Source organism: Ictalurus furcatus, chromosome 20 (assembly GCF_023375685.1).
Source record: "Ictalurus furcatus strain D&B chromosome 20, Billie_1.0, whole genome shotgun sequence".
Taxonomy (NCBI): domain Eukaryota; kingdom Metazoa; phylum Chordata; class Actinopteri; order Siluriformes; family Ictaluridae; genus Ictalurus; species Ictalurus furcatus.
Genome location: NC_071274.1, coordinates 7,616,388 through 7,631,425, shown reverse-complemented (window position 1 = coordinate 7,631,425; position 15,038 = coordinate 7,616,388). Strand labels below are relative to the sequence as shown.

Genomic DNA, 15,038 nt, shown 5'->3' with positions numbered 1-15,038 from the left:
ATTTGAGGCAATATGGTAAGCTGCCGATTTGACATGTTTCACTCCATTCATTTCCAAAACGTTTCAAAATCCTTGGAAACAAACTGAGGTCCATTATCTGAAATCATTACCTTAGGTAATCCATAGCTGGCAAACATACTACGCATAACCTCAAATGTTGCTTTAGCAGCAGTAGTAGTCATCAACTTGATGACTACCGGGAATAAGCATCAATGGCTAATAGAAACTGGTGCTTTCCCTTTTCACAGAAATAAACATGAACTCTTTCCCATGGATGTTCAGGCCAATTCCAGGGATGCATAGGCATAGTATTAGGCAGTATTTTTCCCTTTTAGCTTCTTCAAATGACACTTGACATGCCTTTGACCACTGCCAAGGCCAGTCTTTGTGTAGTAGTCCAGTCATCGGTTTAATTACAGTTGACAAGTTCTTCATGAATTTGTTGTAATATGGTGGCTTAATGCTTAGCACGTTCGCCTCACACCTGCAGGGTTGGGAGTTTGATTCCCACCATGGCCCTACGTGTGTGGAATTTGCATGTTCTCCCCGTGCTGCGGGGGTTTCCTCCGGGTACTCCAGTTTCCTCCCCCAGTCCAAAGACATGCATGGTCCTAAGTGTCTGTAGTGTATAAATGGGTGTGTGAATGTGTATGTGATTGTGCCCTGCAATGGATTGGAACCCCATCCAGGGTGTACTTCGCCTTGTGCCCCATGCTCCATGAGATAGGCTCCAGGTTACCTGTGACCCTGTAGGATAAGTGGTATAGAAAATGGACGGATGCCGTAATATGAGAGTAAAGCTAAGAAAGCTCTAAGCTCAGTCATGTTTTTGGGTGCGGTGGCATTTTCAATAGCCTCAACCTTTTCCAAATAGGTTACATGAGATTGACAGAAAGCACATTAGTCCCTATTCGCTCTAATACTTCTATCTTGTGACCTTTGTAACACCTGCTCGACATTTTTCCAATGTTCATGTTCGTTTTTACCAGTGATCAGAATGTCATCCAAATAACAGACTACATTCGACAGACTTTGTAACGTCTGATCCATTGTATGTTGAAAGATTGCTGGTGCATTAGACACAGCATAGGGCAATCGATTCATGTGATATAATCCCTTGGGGGTATTAATAGTCAGGTATGGCTTAGATTGAGGTTATTGGTATGCCTGAGTCTAGCTTGGTAAAATATTTACCGCTGGCCAATGACACAAACAGGTCCTGAGGTTTTGGCAAGGGATATTTGTCAACAGCTAACCACTGTTTGATCATGACCTTGTAATTGCCACAAATAAACACTTCACCATTTGTTTTAGGTATATACACGATTGGCACCACCCATTTGCTGTATTCAACAGGTGTAATTACACCCTGCTTTTCTAACAGTTGTAACTGTTTGTCCACAGATGCTCTAAAGGCATAAGGTAACGTTCGACTCTTGCAAAATTTTGGAACGGCATTTTCCATGACTTGCAATTTAACCATACCCCAGGAATTGTCCCTTTTTGCTGCATTAAACATGTTGGTGTATTTCTCTGAGAGTTCACTTACTGGGTTAGATACATGGTTCACTCTAGACCAGTCTAGCTGTAAGTGCTGAATCCAGTTTCTATCCATGCGGCTAGACCCTTTACCCTTAAACACCAGTAAGACCAAGTTTTCTGTCTGCTCCCTACCTTTCACAGTAACCTGAAATTGACCCAACAATGGAATTTACTCTGAGGAATATGTCCTCAAGGTTACTTCACATGGCTGAAGTTTACATTGTTTGAACCTCTTTCTGTACAAGGTCTCTGAAATTATGGACATGCTCCTGTATCACGCTCCATCTTTACCTTAACACCATTACACCTGATCATTACCATGTACGGTTTTACATAACCACTGTTCCCTTTTAACGCAAACAGTCCATAGTGCTTGTCAGTCCCTGACTGTTGCTGCTCAGTCTCTACAGTGGGCTGGTTCAGATCATCACTTGAGTCTGAGTCCGGTGGTCATGCTAGCTGATCAGAACTCATTTGTCCTTTGAAGTATTGTACGTCACTCTCTTTCTTGACAGCGACGTGGTCTCTCCCTCGTTGACCCCTTCCGTGGAGATGTATTTCATCCCACGTTCCCAAGTGACTTATTAGCGGCTTGTGAGTTTGTGAAGCCACTTGTTTTGTCTAATCTTTTCTGAGGTGTGGAATTTTTGTAGGCATGTTCTAAATGTCCATTTTTTGTCGCAGTCTCTGCATTGGAAATCTTTATATTTGCAGTTGGATGCAGTATGTCCCTTTACGAGACATCTGTAACTGGGCGTTAATTCACCCTTCTCGCGTCTGCCCTTCCCAGGAGTTCTCTCATCCGCTTCCAGAGGATCTCTGGCTGGCTTGGCTTAACTCACGCTGTCGGTTCTCAGTGGTGCATGCTTTTAAACTTGACTCAGTACATTCAAAATTGTTCATAATGTCTAATACCTTAGACCAAGTCAACGGTTCACAGTAGGGTGCACTCCGAGCTCATAAATCCCAGGCTGGTCCCGAACCTGTTCCTCCAACGAAGTGCAGAACTTGCATGTGGATGCTAATCCTTTTAATGCAGCCACATATTCGGACAAGGCTTCCCCGTTCAGCTGCTTCCGTGCTCGGAAACTGTATCTTTTCCTCAAGATGTTTTTCTTTGGTATATAGACGTCTCTGAGCATTTTCAAAATGTCGGCTAGTGGTGTTTCAGACTGCCTTTTTATGTCCAAGAAATCCGTGAGCAATGCAAAGGTCTTTGCAATTACCACAGATAGAAAAAATTCTTTGTCTCTGTTGGCTTCCACAAACTGTGCAAAATGCTCTGCATAATCTCTAAAGCTCTTCCTCCTGAATCCCATCCTTGTCGCCAAATTGTTATAGCCAAGTGGCCACCTAGAATTTTGTAGCTGAGGAAGAGTGATTTCTTTGTTGAAGGACTCACTGAAACAGTGTTATAACAAGAACCGAAGTTTACTAACAGTCTCCATGAACATGATGCACCTGAGGCATGTACACCAGCCATGCCCCCCTAATCACACAGGGTCCTGTGGCTCTACTTCTTTCTTTTCCTATTAACCCTTAATACACTATAGTCAGTAGGTCTAGGGAATAATTTGCTTCTGCATTAGCTACCTTAATTTAGACAGTAGCCCATGGGGTGTGATGAGAAATATGCTAAATAAAACCACTGTGTGAGCTGTACAAGTCTAATGGTAAGTGTGACACAGTCATGCATTTTGGGTGCAATAGGCATAGAGAAAAATACCTTAATGACAGTTCCATGGAAAACTATTAAAATAAACATGCTATAAATATGCCAGAAATGACATCTAATCTTCTAAAACCAGATCTACCGGAAAAATGGGTGATTCCCATTGGTTAATTCTGTTTCTCACCAAAGCACTAGGTAGCCAATAAAATGTGATTTAACAACGTACGAGAGGCATTTGTTTAACCCATTAGGAACATCATTATGGTATGGAGAAGATTCTGTGCCAGTGTGGCACGTTCTCAATGCACGTTCACTAAATTTGTCAGTGCACTTTTGTAGTGCCTACCTGATTTGATTATTTAAATATATATTTTTTTACAAAGCAAAACAAAGTAATGTTATGTTTGTTTATTAGAAGGTGGAATTTGGTGTCATTAAACAATTTCAGATAAAGTTCTCAAATGAGGAAAACTTTGTTCGGTTTCGAAAACAACGACAGTGGGGAGTTCTTTCCAAACCCACATGACGTTATTCAGCACATCAAACGACCCGGAACCGGAAACGTATCTGAACTGACTGTACAATTTTTCTCATAGATAATAGCTTACATTCACAAATATATTTAGTATTAGAGAACATATATTTATTAAACGCTTAAATATAAACAAAACAAACCGTAATAAATATAGAAAACCGCACTTTTATTTTAGGTATATATAGGCTCCGGGCACCACGTGACTTCCTTTCCTCGCGAAGCTGAAATCATGGACGCAAGCCGCGTGCAGCCCATCAAGCTCGCCAGAGTAAGAACGATTTAAAATACCGCTTAATTCCAGCCTAAACTTACATTTAATCGTGTTTGTAAAGTAGCTAAAACTTCATTTGTTGGTTTTGACGCCGATAGAAATGAGCTAGGGCCGCTTTCTTCGATGTGTAAGATGGTTATGTGATTCGGGTGTGATGGTGGCAGGCTAACGCTGTTCATCGGCTAACTAGCTAGCTTCAGGCGTTAGCCGCGCTATTGTGGTTTATAAACCGTTTTTGTGGCCAGTAGATGTCGTTCAGAATAGTTATACACTCGTCTTACGTTACGAACGAAATGTATACACACCAGAATAGACTCGGTTGTGTGGTGAATTTCTGCCTCTTAGCAGCGTTGTTATTAGCTTCTGTGCTGGAAACTTCCAGCATGTAGCCGCTCTAATAAACCAGTGTGCGGTTTAAACGCTGATATCTGAAGTGTGTTCAATCTGTTACAGGTCACTAAAGTGCTCGGTAGGACCGGCTCACAGGGCCAGTGTACCCAGGTAAGTGTATAACAGTGCCATATAGCTGTTAACAGACCAGGAAAAACTTAAATTAAAAAAATTGTAAACTTCCACAATAGCTAAACTTCTACTCCATAACCAGAAATGAGAATCTTTTTAATTTGTTAAATGTTGTATCTAACAAACAACTGAGTCTTTTAATGCTACAAACAATACTTATTACAAATATTTTCCTTTACTTTTATAAGCTGATGCGTTAATCTGGTGGTGTTGGCAGCCTTGCATGTATCTTACTCTATGCAAAGACTAAAGATTTACCCTAAAGCTGCTTTTACACTATGATTGTGTGCCCAGTTTTTGCAGACAGGTTGCACATTTTAAAACAATGGTTGGTCTTGGAATATAAAATGTGACCTGCTGACTGGTGGCCAATTTAGTGCTGTTGCAACTGAAGATTTGTCTTGAAATTACAGTATTTGGTGGGACCACTACTAAAGTGCATTAAGGACAGTGTAAGATGGCACACAACTCAAGGGGCAGCTGCAAATACAATAATGGCAGTGGTGAAATGCAATAATGGACAAACGTTCCTTATTACTTCAAACCCCATTTGAAGATTGTATGTTTCAGATCTTATTTTATGCATAAACTTAATGTGCTGATTGATGCAAGTAGAGCATAGTAATTTTCTTTAAACCCTGGTCTATTCAAGGATCTTTTTTTGTAATCAGACATTGATTATCTCACAGGCTGCTTTAGAATTTTACCAAGATTTTATTGGGATCATGTCATACAGTGTGATGTAATATTATTTAAAAAAAAAACTGCTTAAAATGCATGATATAAAAACTAGCATAAGATTGGCATCACTTTCCATTTTTTGGTGGGAGTGAGTTGATTAAAGGTGTGGAGCTCAGACAATTTGGATCGATGCTTCGATTTAAAAAGTGGTTTATTTATAAAACGAAAGGGACATTTTCATTGTGTTAAAACTTTGCAAATAACCATGCTTTATAACCTGTGAAGGATTTTGGCTTCATTGTAGGTGTACATTACATTGTCTCCAGATTCAGCCCTATGCCTCGGTTTCATTTCATCTCTCTCCTTCTGTTCCCCCAGGTGCGTGTCGAGTTCATGGATGACAGCAACCGATCCATCATCAGAAATGTGAAGGGCCCAGTGAGAGAGGGAGATGTTCTGACACTTCTGGAGTCTGAAAGAGAAGCAAGAAGACTTCGATAGGTAAGATAGTAAATGTGCGTTTCACCTACACCAGCAGATTATTCCATCTGCCAGAACGACACCTAACATGTCTGCCTAATAGTCAGCTAATACTCAACCTGGAATGGTACTTAAAGTCTAGTGAACAAACAATAAAATGTATGTGGGTGATTCAGATGAAAACCTTAATATATTATATATAATTATATATTGCATTGATTACAAATAGCTGTCACAAAGGTATAATTTTTTCTATGTAATCTACATTTCCCTAATTTCTCCCTCTGGGGATTAATGAAGTAGTATCTTATTTCGTTCATTGCTAGTGTTCCAGTGCTGAACGAGTGTTTGAATTCCTCTAGGAATAAGGGCTCAATTCTAATTTCACACTTAAGATTTTCGCTTGACTCACCCTTGTAATTAATAGTAAATGGTTCAAATTAGATGTGTTTATAATGGATGCCATGGTACTAACTCTTTTCCTCTGCTCTCCCCCACAGTGTCTTGCTGGTTAAACGCTTTGAAGACATAATGAAGCAAGTCACCACCACCAACTCTTAGTTTGGATATGTGTTAACTAATAAAAATGAAAATTGGTCGTATTCTGTGTCTTTTGTGGCTGTATTATCCTTATTTGGGCTTTTGGACAAAATCTATATGGCTGTTAGTTTTTTGAGGTTTCAATAAATGCACACAGCCCCTAATTTCTTGACTGCCACCTGCTTTGTATAGTGACAGAGCTCCAGATTTTTCACTTTCTTATTACTGAGCATGTTTTTCTAGTTGCCCATTTAAATATGGACACTTTGAGCAAATAAAAAACCACTGAACTGAAAGCCAGTTGGGCATAAAACTTTTTCCTATATGAGCAAGCTGAAACATTGAAAAGATGCAACACATCCTCAGGATGCTGCCCCTCTCACTGTTCAAACACCAGCCCACAAACAAGGTTATTTTTGCATAGCTGGATTGAAGAGGCTCATTTTTATGGGCAAAGATGTTTAAGACACAAAGGAAACAGACAAATACAGACTTGCTAAAGTGTGTGTGTGTGTGTGTGTATGTGTATATATATATATATATATATATATATATATATATTAATTATTGCAAACAAAACCAGAGTTGTCTTGATTTCCCTTGCAACACCAGTAAAGCCCTGTTATGTCCATACAGTGCTATTAATTTTACTTACTTTAGAGCCTTTAAGTGTGTGAATGTCTGATGCTTACAGTCATATGTTTTGAGTATTCTATACCAGATTTAATCCCCCTTAGCTATTATACTAGTCTCCACTCTTCTGGGTAGGCTTTCCACTAGATTTTATAGCATGGTTGAGTATTTGTCCATTCAGTCACAAGAATGTAAGTGAGATCAGGCACTGATGCCTGGGCTGCAGTTGGTGTTCCAGTTCATCCTAAAGGTGTTCAGTGGGCTTGTGGTCAGGGCTCTCTGCAGGGCACTCGAATTCTTCCACACATACCTTGGAACACCATGTCTTTATGGCTCTTGGTTTGTGTACAGGGGCATTGTCATGTTGGAACATGTTTTGACCTTTTCATTCTAGTAAAAAGAAATTGTAAAGCTATGGCATATAGAGACATTCTGTTCAATTGCTTCCAACCTTATGGTAACCGTTTGAGTAAGAACCTCATATGGATGTGATGGTCAGGTGTCTACAAACTTTTTTTCCCATGGAAGTGTGTCACATAATTCATTTTCAAACTATCAAGATATTTTTCAAGACTTGGGAGACTTAATAACAAATGGCACAGCACCATAACACAAAACGTTGTTCTCTTGATCTCTGAGAGGTACAGAAGAGATATTCGGTGAGGTACTTGAGGTTTACTGCAGGAGGGGAATACTTAATACAGTAAGATGTAATTTCAGCTCTATTACAAGCATGTTACATTAATTATTTTCAGTGGAATTATCATAAAGGTATTTAATTAACATTAATGGAGAACTGTACTGTATATTTTCTCATCCCCGCCAACCCTACATCCACTGGTACCTGATGTAGCTTGATGCCGCCATCTGCTGTCTGAAATAGTTCTGATGCTTACTGAAGGGAGATCAAACGACTTCAAACTAGTGGTGTGTTTATGCACTGTCCATTACTTCCACATTTATTGATGAAATTCTTATTCACAGATACTGACATTGGTGTTGAAAGGTGGAACAGACCCAAGATAAAGTGTATGGAGAATCCTGAAAACAAACTCCATGACCAAAAGCATCAATATGCATGGAAATCATTTGGAAAGTGTTGCTTCCAGTGCTTGCTTTTGAAATATATAGTAACTTATGTTTTTAAACATAAATGGCAGAAATATGCAGAAAAGACAGTCAAGACAGGAAACTGTTAGCACTGAAAAATGTTTAATGTAATTGTCCGTCCTTCCCTTCCTCACATGGTATGTTCTAACTGTACCTCAGTACAACTGCATATCTTAGTAATTATCTACAGTGGGGTCCAAAAGTATGAGACCACAGTGAGAACCCAAGATTTTTTTTATTTATTATTTAAAATTGGAAATAAACAGAAGGTTTTGAAATATTACAGTGGTGCTTGAAAGTTTCTACATTTCTGGATAAATATGACTGATCAGATTTTCACACATGTCCTAAAAGTGGATAAAGAGAATCAAATTAAACAAATGAGACAAAAATATTATATTTGGTCATTTATTTATTGAGGAAAATTATCTAACGTTACATAATTGTGAGTGGCAAAAGTATGTCAACCTTTGCTTTCAATATCTGGTGTGACCCTCTTGTGCAGCAATAACTGCAACTAAACGTTTCCGGTAACTGTTGATCAGTCCTGCACATCAGCTGGGAGCCCATTCCTCAGTACAGAACAGCTTCAACTATGGGATGATGGTGGGTTTCCTCACATGAACTGCTTGCTTCAGGTCCTTCCACAACATTTCTATTGGATTCAGGTAAGAATTTTGACTTGGCCATTCGAAAACAGTAACTTTATTCTTCTTTAACCATTCTTTGGTAGAACAACTTGTGTGCTTTGGGTCGTTGTCTTGCTGCATGACGCACTTTCTCTTGAGATTTAGTTCATGGACAAATCCTGACATTTTCCATTAGAATTTGCTGGTATAAGTCAGAATTCAATGTTCAACAGAATGATGGCAACTCATCCTGGCCCAGATTCAGCAAAACAGCCCCAAACCATGATATTACCACCACAATGTTTCACAGAAGGGATAAGGATCTTATGCTGGAATGCAGTGCTTTCCTTCCTCCAAACATAACACTTCTCAAATATAACAGTGTCTGCTTTCGACACTGTGAATCATCAGATCCTCCTGTCAACTCTCTCCAGCCTATTCATCACCAGAACAGCTCTGCACTGGGTGGAATCCTATCTCTCAGACAGATCCTTCAAGGTATTGTGGAGGGGAGGTTATTCTGAAACTCAGCAACTCACAATTGGAGTTCCTCCAGGGTCTGTTCTGGGTGCACTGCTCTTTTTTATTTATACTACATCTCTAGGGCAGGTGATTGAGTCTCATGGCTTCTCATATCATTGCTATGATGATGACACCCAGCTCTATTTGTCCTTCCAGCCTGATGATGCATCAGTCTCTGCACGAATCTCTGCTTGCCTGTTTGACATCTCGGACTGGATGAGGGAACACCACCTTAAGCTCAACCTGGCAAAAACTGAGTTTCTCGTCATCCCAGCCTGTCCCTCAATCAACCACAACCTCACTGTACAGCTCGGCTCAACCACACTCAAGCCAACCAGGACAGCCAGGAACCTTGGGGAGATTTTTGATGACAGCTTGACCTTTACAGACCACATTTCATCAACAGTACGGTCCTGTAGGTTCATTCTGTATAACATCAAGAAAATCAGACCCTATATCACCGATCAGGCTGCACAGCTACTAGTCCAGGATCTTGTCATATCAAAACTGGACTACTGCAATGCACTACTCTCAGGCCTCCCAGCCAGCTCCATCAAACCCCTTCAGATGATTCAGAATGCAGCAGCATGCCTCGTCTTCAACCAGCCCAAAAGAACCCAGGTCACACCACTCTTCTTCTCCCTCCACTGGCTTCCTGTAGCTGCCTGTATCAAATTCAAGGTCTTGATGCTCACGTACAAGACCTTGTCTGGAACAGCACCCCCTATGAACATTTATATTATGAACATTTATGAACATTTATATTAGCCAATGTGAGAGAGACCTTTAGTTGCTGAGAAGTTACCCCGGGTTCCTTTGTGACCTCGCAGGCTATTACACGTCTTGTTCTTGGAGTGATCTTTGTTGGTCGAGCACTTGTGAGGACGATAATAATGGTCTTGAATTTCCTCCATTAGTACACAGTCTGTTTGACTGTGGAGTGGTGGAGTTCAAACTCTTTAAAGATGGTTTTGTAACCTGTTCTAGCCTCATGAGCATCAACAACTCTTTTTCTGAGGTCTTCAAAAATCTCCTTTGTTTATGCCATGATACAAGTCCACAAAAAAGATCAGACTTTGATAGATTCCTGTTCTTTAAATAACCAAGATGCTTACTCACACCTGATTATCATCCCATTGATTGAAAAAACCTGACTCTAATTTCACCTTTAAATGAACTGCTAATGATAGAGGTTCATATACTTTTGCCACTCACAGATATGTAATATTTGATCATTTTCCTCAATAAATAAACAAGCAAGTATAATATTTTGTCTCCTTTGTTTAATTGGGTTCTCTTTGGCTACTTTTCAGACTTGTGTGAAATCTGATGATGTTTTGGTCATATTTATGCATTCAGTGGGGGAAATAAGTATTGGATGCTTCAAAAAAATTTTCAGTAAATATATTTCCTATGAGGTTATTCACATGACATTTTCACCAGACATCAGGATTAACTCAAGAACTCTGGAAATATAAAGAGTTCACAACATTAGAGTCCATAAATAAAGTTATGTGTATTAAAGAAGAATGACACAGGAAAGTATTGAACACGCTAACTGAAATTTATTTAATACTTAGTGGAGAAGCCATTGTTTGTAATGACAGCTTCAAGACGCTTCCTGTATGAAGAAATTAACTGGCTGAAGTATTCAGATGTGACTGTGACCCATTTTTCTAAACATATTGTCTTTAAATCTTGTTCAATTGGATTCGAGTCAGGTGATTGACTGGGCCATTCTAACACCTTGATTTTTTTCTCTGAAACCAATTGAGAGTTTCCCTTGCTGTATGCTTTGGATCGTTGTCCTGCTGGAAGGTCCACCCACGTCTCATCTTCCTCATCCTGGTGGATGGCAGCAGATTCTTCTCAAGAATCTTCCAGTAAAGGGCTCCATTCATCGTTCCTTGAATTATATGAAGTCTGCCAGTACCATGTGATGAAAAACAGCCCCACACCATGATGCTTCCACCTCCAAACTTCGCTGCTGGTATAGTGTTTTAAGGGTGATGTGCGGTGCCATTTCTTCCCCAAACATGGTGTGTAGTATGACAGCCAAAAAGTTCAATTTTGCTCTTGTCTGACCAGACTACACTCTCCCAGTATTTCACAGGCTTGTCCAAATGAGTTGAAGCAAACTTTAAACAATCTTCGACATGTCTTTTCTTTAGTAATGGAGTCTTGCGGGGTGAGTGTGTGCAGTGGAGTGTATTACCTATTGTTTTCTCTGTGACGATGCCACCTGCTGCCTCCAAGTGTTTCTGGAGCTCTTTCCGAGTGGTCCTTGGCTCTTGGGCTACTCTTCAGACTATTCTTCTGACTTTCTGGTCAGAAATCTTGCGAGGAGCTCCTGTGCGTGGCCGGTTGATGATAGAGTGAAGTTGCTTCCACTTGCGGATAATGGCCCCAGTGGTGCTTACTGGAGGATTCAGAAGTTTTGAAATACATCTGTATATGTTTCCATCAATATGTTTCACAACAATAAGGTTGTGAAGGTCTTGGGAGAGCTCTTTACTTTTACCCATCATGAGAGGTTTCTTGTGTGACACCTTGGTAACAAAAAGCCTTTTATAGATCATCAGTTTACTAACCCAGCTGATATTATTGCACAGATAGGAGGCATAATTACTTATGGATTTCACTTGGTTCCTTGTCTTACCTTGCCTTTGAGAACTGCTTTTTCTTATCGTGTTCAATATTTTTTTCCTGTGTTATTCCACTTTATTACACATAACTTTATTTATGGACTTTAATGTTGTGAATTCTTTATATTTCCAGATTTCTTGATTTAATACTGATGTCTGGTGAAAATTTCAGATTAATAGCCTCATTGGAAATATATTTACTGGAAAAAATGTTGACGGGTCCAATACTTATTTCCCCCACTGTATATATAGAATCACCACTGTAAAACTAAGAAAATAAATATTCAATCTTCAATATTTAATATGTAAGATTCTGCATTATTTTTGCTTTCTATTTAAATGTAAGCAATTTTGTGATATTGACCATGTTAACTGCTTTGCACAGAAGGTCAGATTTTCCTCATGCCTTATCACTTCTATTGAAGCATGTGTTGCAGATGACACACAGATGGATTCGATCTAAAATGCATCATATGCTTTTGCACAAACTTGTGGAGTCCGTGCCAGCTCAAGTGCACACTGTCATTAAAGAAAAAAAGGGATGTACCAAATATTAAGAAACTCTAAAATTCCTGTAAATATTTCAGAGATTCTACTTTTCACTCAAGTTGTTGTCAATAATATAATTTGTAATAAAAATTGTTGTATTCATTTAGAAAAGTATGCAAAATAGAAGCAATTTCCTCTAGTGGTCACTGTATATTTTTTACTCAATTAAATTTATAACAGATCGACTATCAGACCAAAGTATCATGCTCTCAGTAGCGTGTTTCAGAGTACTGTAGTTACATTTTCCTTTACTGTTAGTGTTTGTCTACATATTTTATGCATTTTTGCATGTGTGTGCTTCAGCTGCCACGAGGCAAAATCACTCACCAAGGAATGTGACTGACAAGGGGCAGAACAATTAAAAATATGGCAGCTAGTATTTGTTTGCCAGCTTCTTGTTTGTTGCCTTGGCTCTCTGGTTTAATCCTTCCACTTCCTTCCTTCCTTCCATATATGCCAGTAGATGGCATCTTTTAATAGCCCCTAGGTGTGCATGTGTGCGTGTGTGTGTGTGTGTGTGTGTGTGTGTGTTTATTTCTGAAACACCCTGCCTCTCTAAGATCAAGTTCCTATGGAATGGGCAGCTTGAATATCTGGAAAGGCACTATCAGTGCTGAAAGGTATATACAGGTTTTTGAGCAACATATGCTTCCATCCAGATTCCATCCCATCTTTACTTCTGAGAGACTCTGCCTCTCTAAGATATTCTTTTTTATACCCAATCATGTTACTGACCTATTGCCAGCTAACCTACTTAGTTGCAAAATGTTCCTCCAGTTGTTTCTTTTTAGTTACACTTACTTTTCCAGCTTTTTGTTGCTCCATCCCAACTTTTTTGAGATGAGTTGCGGCAATCAAATTCAAATTACTTTATTTTTTCCTTAAAATGGTACATTTTCTCAGTTTAAAATTTGATATGTTTTCTATGATCTATGGTGAATAACATATGGGTTTGCGAGATTTGCAAATCATTGAATTTTGTTTTTATTTACATTTTACACAGCGTCCCAACTTTTTTGAAATTTGGGTTGTAGAAGCTTGGGGTTATTTTGTCACTATCGGCATTTATGAATTGGTACAAACCTCCCTGATATCTGGGATTCCCAAAGGCTCCGTTTTGGTGCATGCATTATTCACCCTTTATATGCTCCCTTCTGGGCACAATCTTTAGATAATAATATTTCAGTCTCAGAATGAGATTAACAGCATTTATTGATAGGAATGGAGTGTAAGTTGGCAGACTAGATCTTCTACAGGGCTGCTGCTGCTGAATACTTGCTCTGATAGACATGCACAGACAGAGTTTAGAGAACCATGCTGCTTTTTTGGGCATTGGAACACAGAACTGGATTACAGTAACTACACTTTGGATAGGGCAGATTATAGTAACAGGAATTGGTGTTGTACATAAATCAGGTTGGCAGAAAGTTGTCCCATACCTTGGACTAAGTGTCCCACCACTTGAAGCAAGATGACAATCAGCTCACCTACAGAGGACTCAATTTCTGTAAATTAGAGTGAATGTTCTAATGCTAACAATAAAATGTATTGTTAAAATGCATGTGTGTATTGTATTGTTAAAATGCATGTGCCACATCCAACACAATATTGTAAGTTCTTTAGAATGTTATCAGTACACCTGCAGTCTGTGCTTTGGCACCATGAATCCGGAGGCTTTGTCTGGTAAGGTACCATACAAGCCACAATGGCATGTGGCCCAACCCGATCTGCTCACAATCTGTCATAGACGGAAGGCATTTGTGCTGTACACCGATAAGCCACAACATTAAAACAATAGGGTAGGTGAAGTGAATAACATTGATTATCTCATTACAGTGGCACCTGTCAAGAGGTGGGATATATTAGGCAGCAAGTAAAAAGTCAGTTCTTGAAGTTGATGTGTTGGAAGTGGGAAAAATGGGCAAGTGTAAGGATCTGAACGATTTTGACAAAGGCCAAATTGTGATATCTAGAAGACTGGGTTAGAGCACCTCCAAAATGGCAGCTCTTATGGGGATGTTCCAAGTATGTGGTGGTTAGTACCTACTAAAAGTGGTCCAAGGAAGGACAACCAGTGCACCTTGGGTCCTTTCATTCATGTGGATGTGACTTCGACACATACCATCTACCTAAACATTGTTGCAGACCAAGTATACCCCTTCATGGCAATGGTATTCCCTAATGGCAGTGGTCCGTTTCAGCAGGATAATGCACCCTGCCACACTGAATTTTGTTTTTTCAGGAATGGTTTGAAGAACATGGCAAAGAGTGCAAGCTGTTGACTTGGCCTCCAAATTCTACAAATCTCAATCGGATCGAGCCTCTGTGGGATGTGCTGGACATTTTGCACATGGAGGCCCCACCTCACAACTTACAGGATTTAAAGGACCTGTTGCTAATATCTTGGTGCCAGATACCACAGCACACCTTCAGTGGTCCTGGAGAGTCCATGCCTCGACATATCAGAGCTGTTTTGGCGGCACAAGGGGGACCTACACAATATTAGGCAGATGGTTTTAATGTTATATCTGGTCAGTGTATATGATATTAAAATTGTTTAAATTAGCAATTTTTCATATGGCTGATGCGGAAAACAGTTTTAACAAATTGAAGTAACTGGAAAAATGGGTTATTGTTGCTGTTTTGCAGCACTGAGGCACTGCTGTTTTGGTGAATTCCTAACACGTCCCACACACCCCACCCCCTG

The 15,038-nt window shown here is 39.6% G+C and overlaps 1 protein-coding gene across 1 annotated transcript; it reads left to right on the top strand.

The window, feature by feature from the left end:
- Positions 1 to 3,902: 3,902 nt before the first annotated feature.
- rps28 (ribosomal protein S28) lies at positions 3,903 to 6,305 on the top strand. Its single transcript, XM_053650994.1, has 4 exons — positions 3,903 to 4,017; positions 4,474 to 4,521; positions 5,602 to 5,724; positions 6,204 to 6,305. Exons 1-3 carry the CDS (start codon positions 3,979 to 3,981, stop codon positions 5,722 to 5,724), a joined length of 210 nt encoding a protein of 69 aa, XP_053506969.1. The 5' UTR covers positions 3,903 to 3,978; the 3' UTR covers positions 6,204 to 6,305.
- Positions 6,306 to 15,038: the final 8,733 nt, after the last annotated feature.

Bases quoted from the DNA above. Each gene is read 5' to 3' on its own strand.
- rps28 (XM_053650994.1), top strand. From the start codon at position 3,979: ATGGACGCAAGCCGCGTGCAGCCCATCAAGCTCGCCAGA. The intron at 4,018-4,473 runs GTAAGAACGATT...AATCTGTTACAG, and splicing joins AGCCCATCAAGCTCGCCAGA to GTCACTAAAGTGCTCGGTAG. The intron at 4,522-5,601 runs GTAAGTGTATAA...CTGTTCCCCCAG, and splicing joins CACAGGGCCAGTGTACCCAG to GTGCGTGTCGAGTTCATGGA.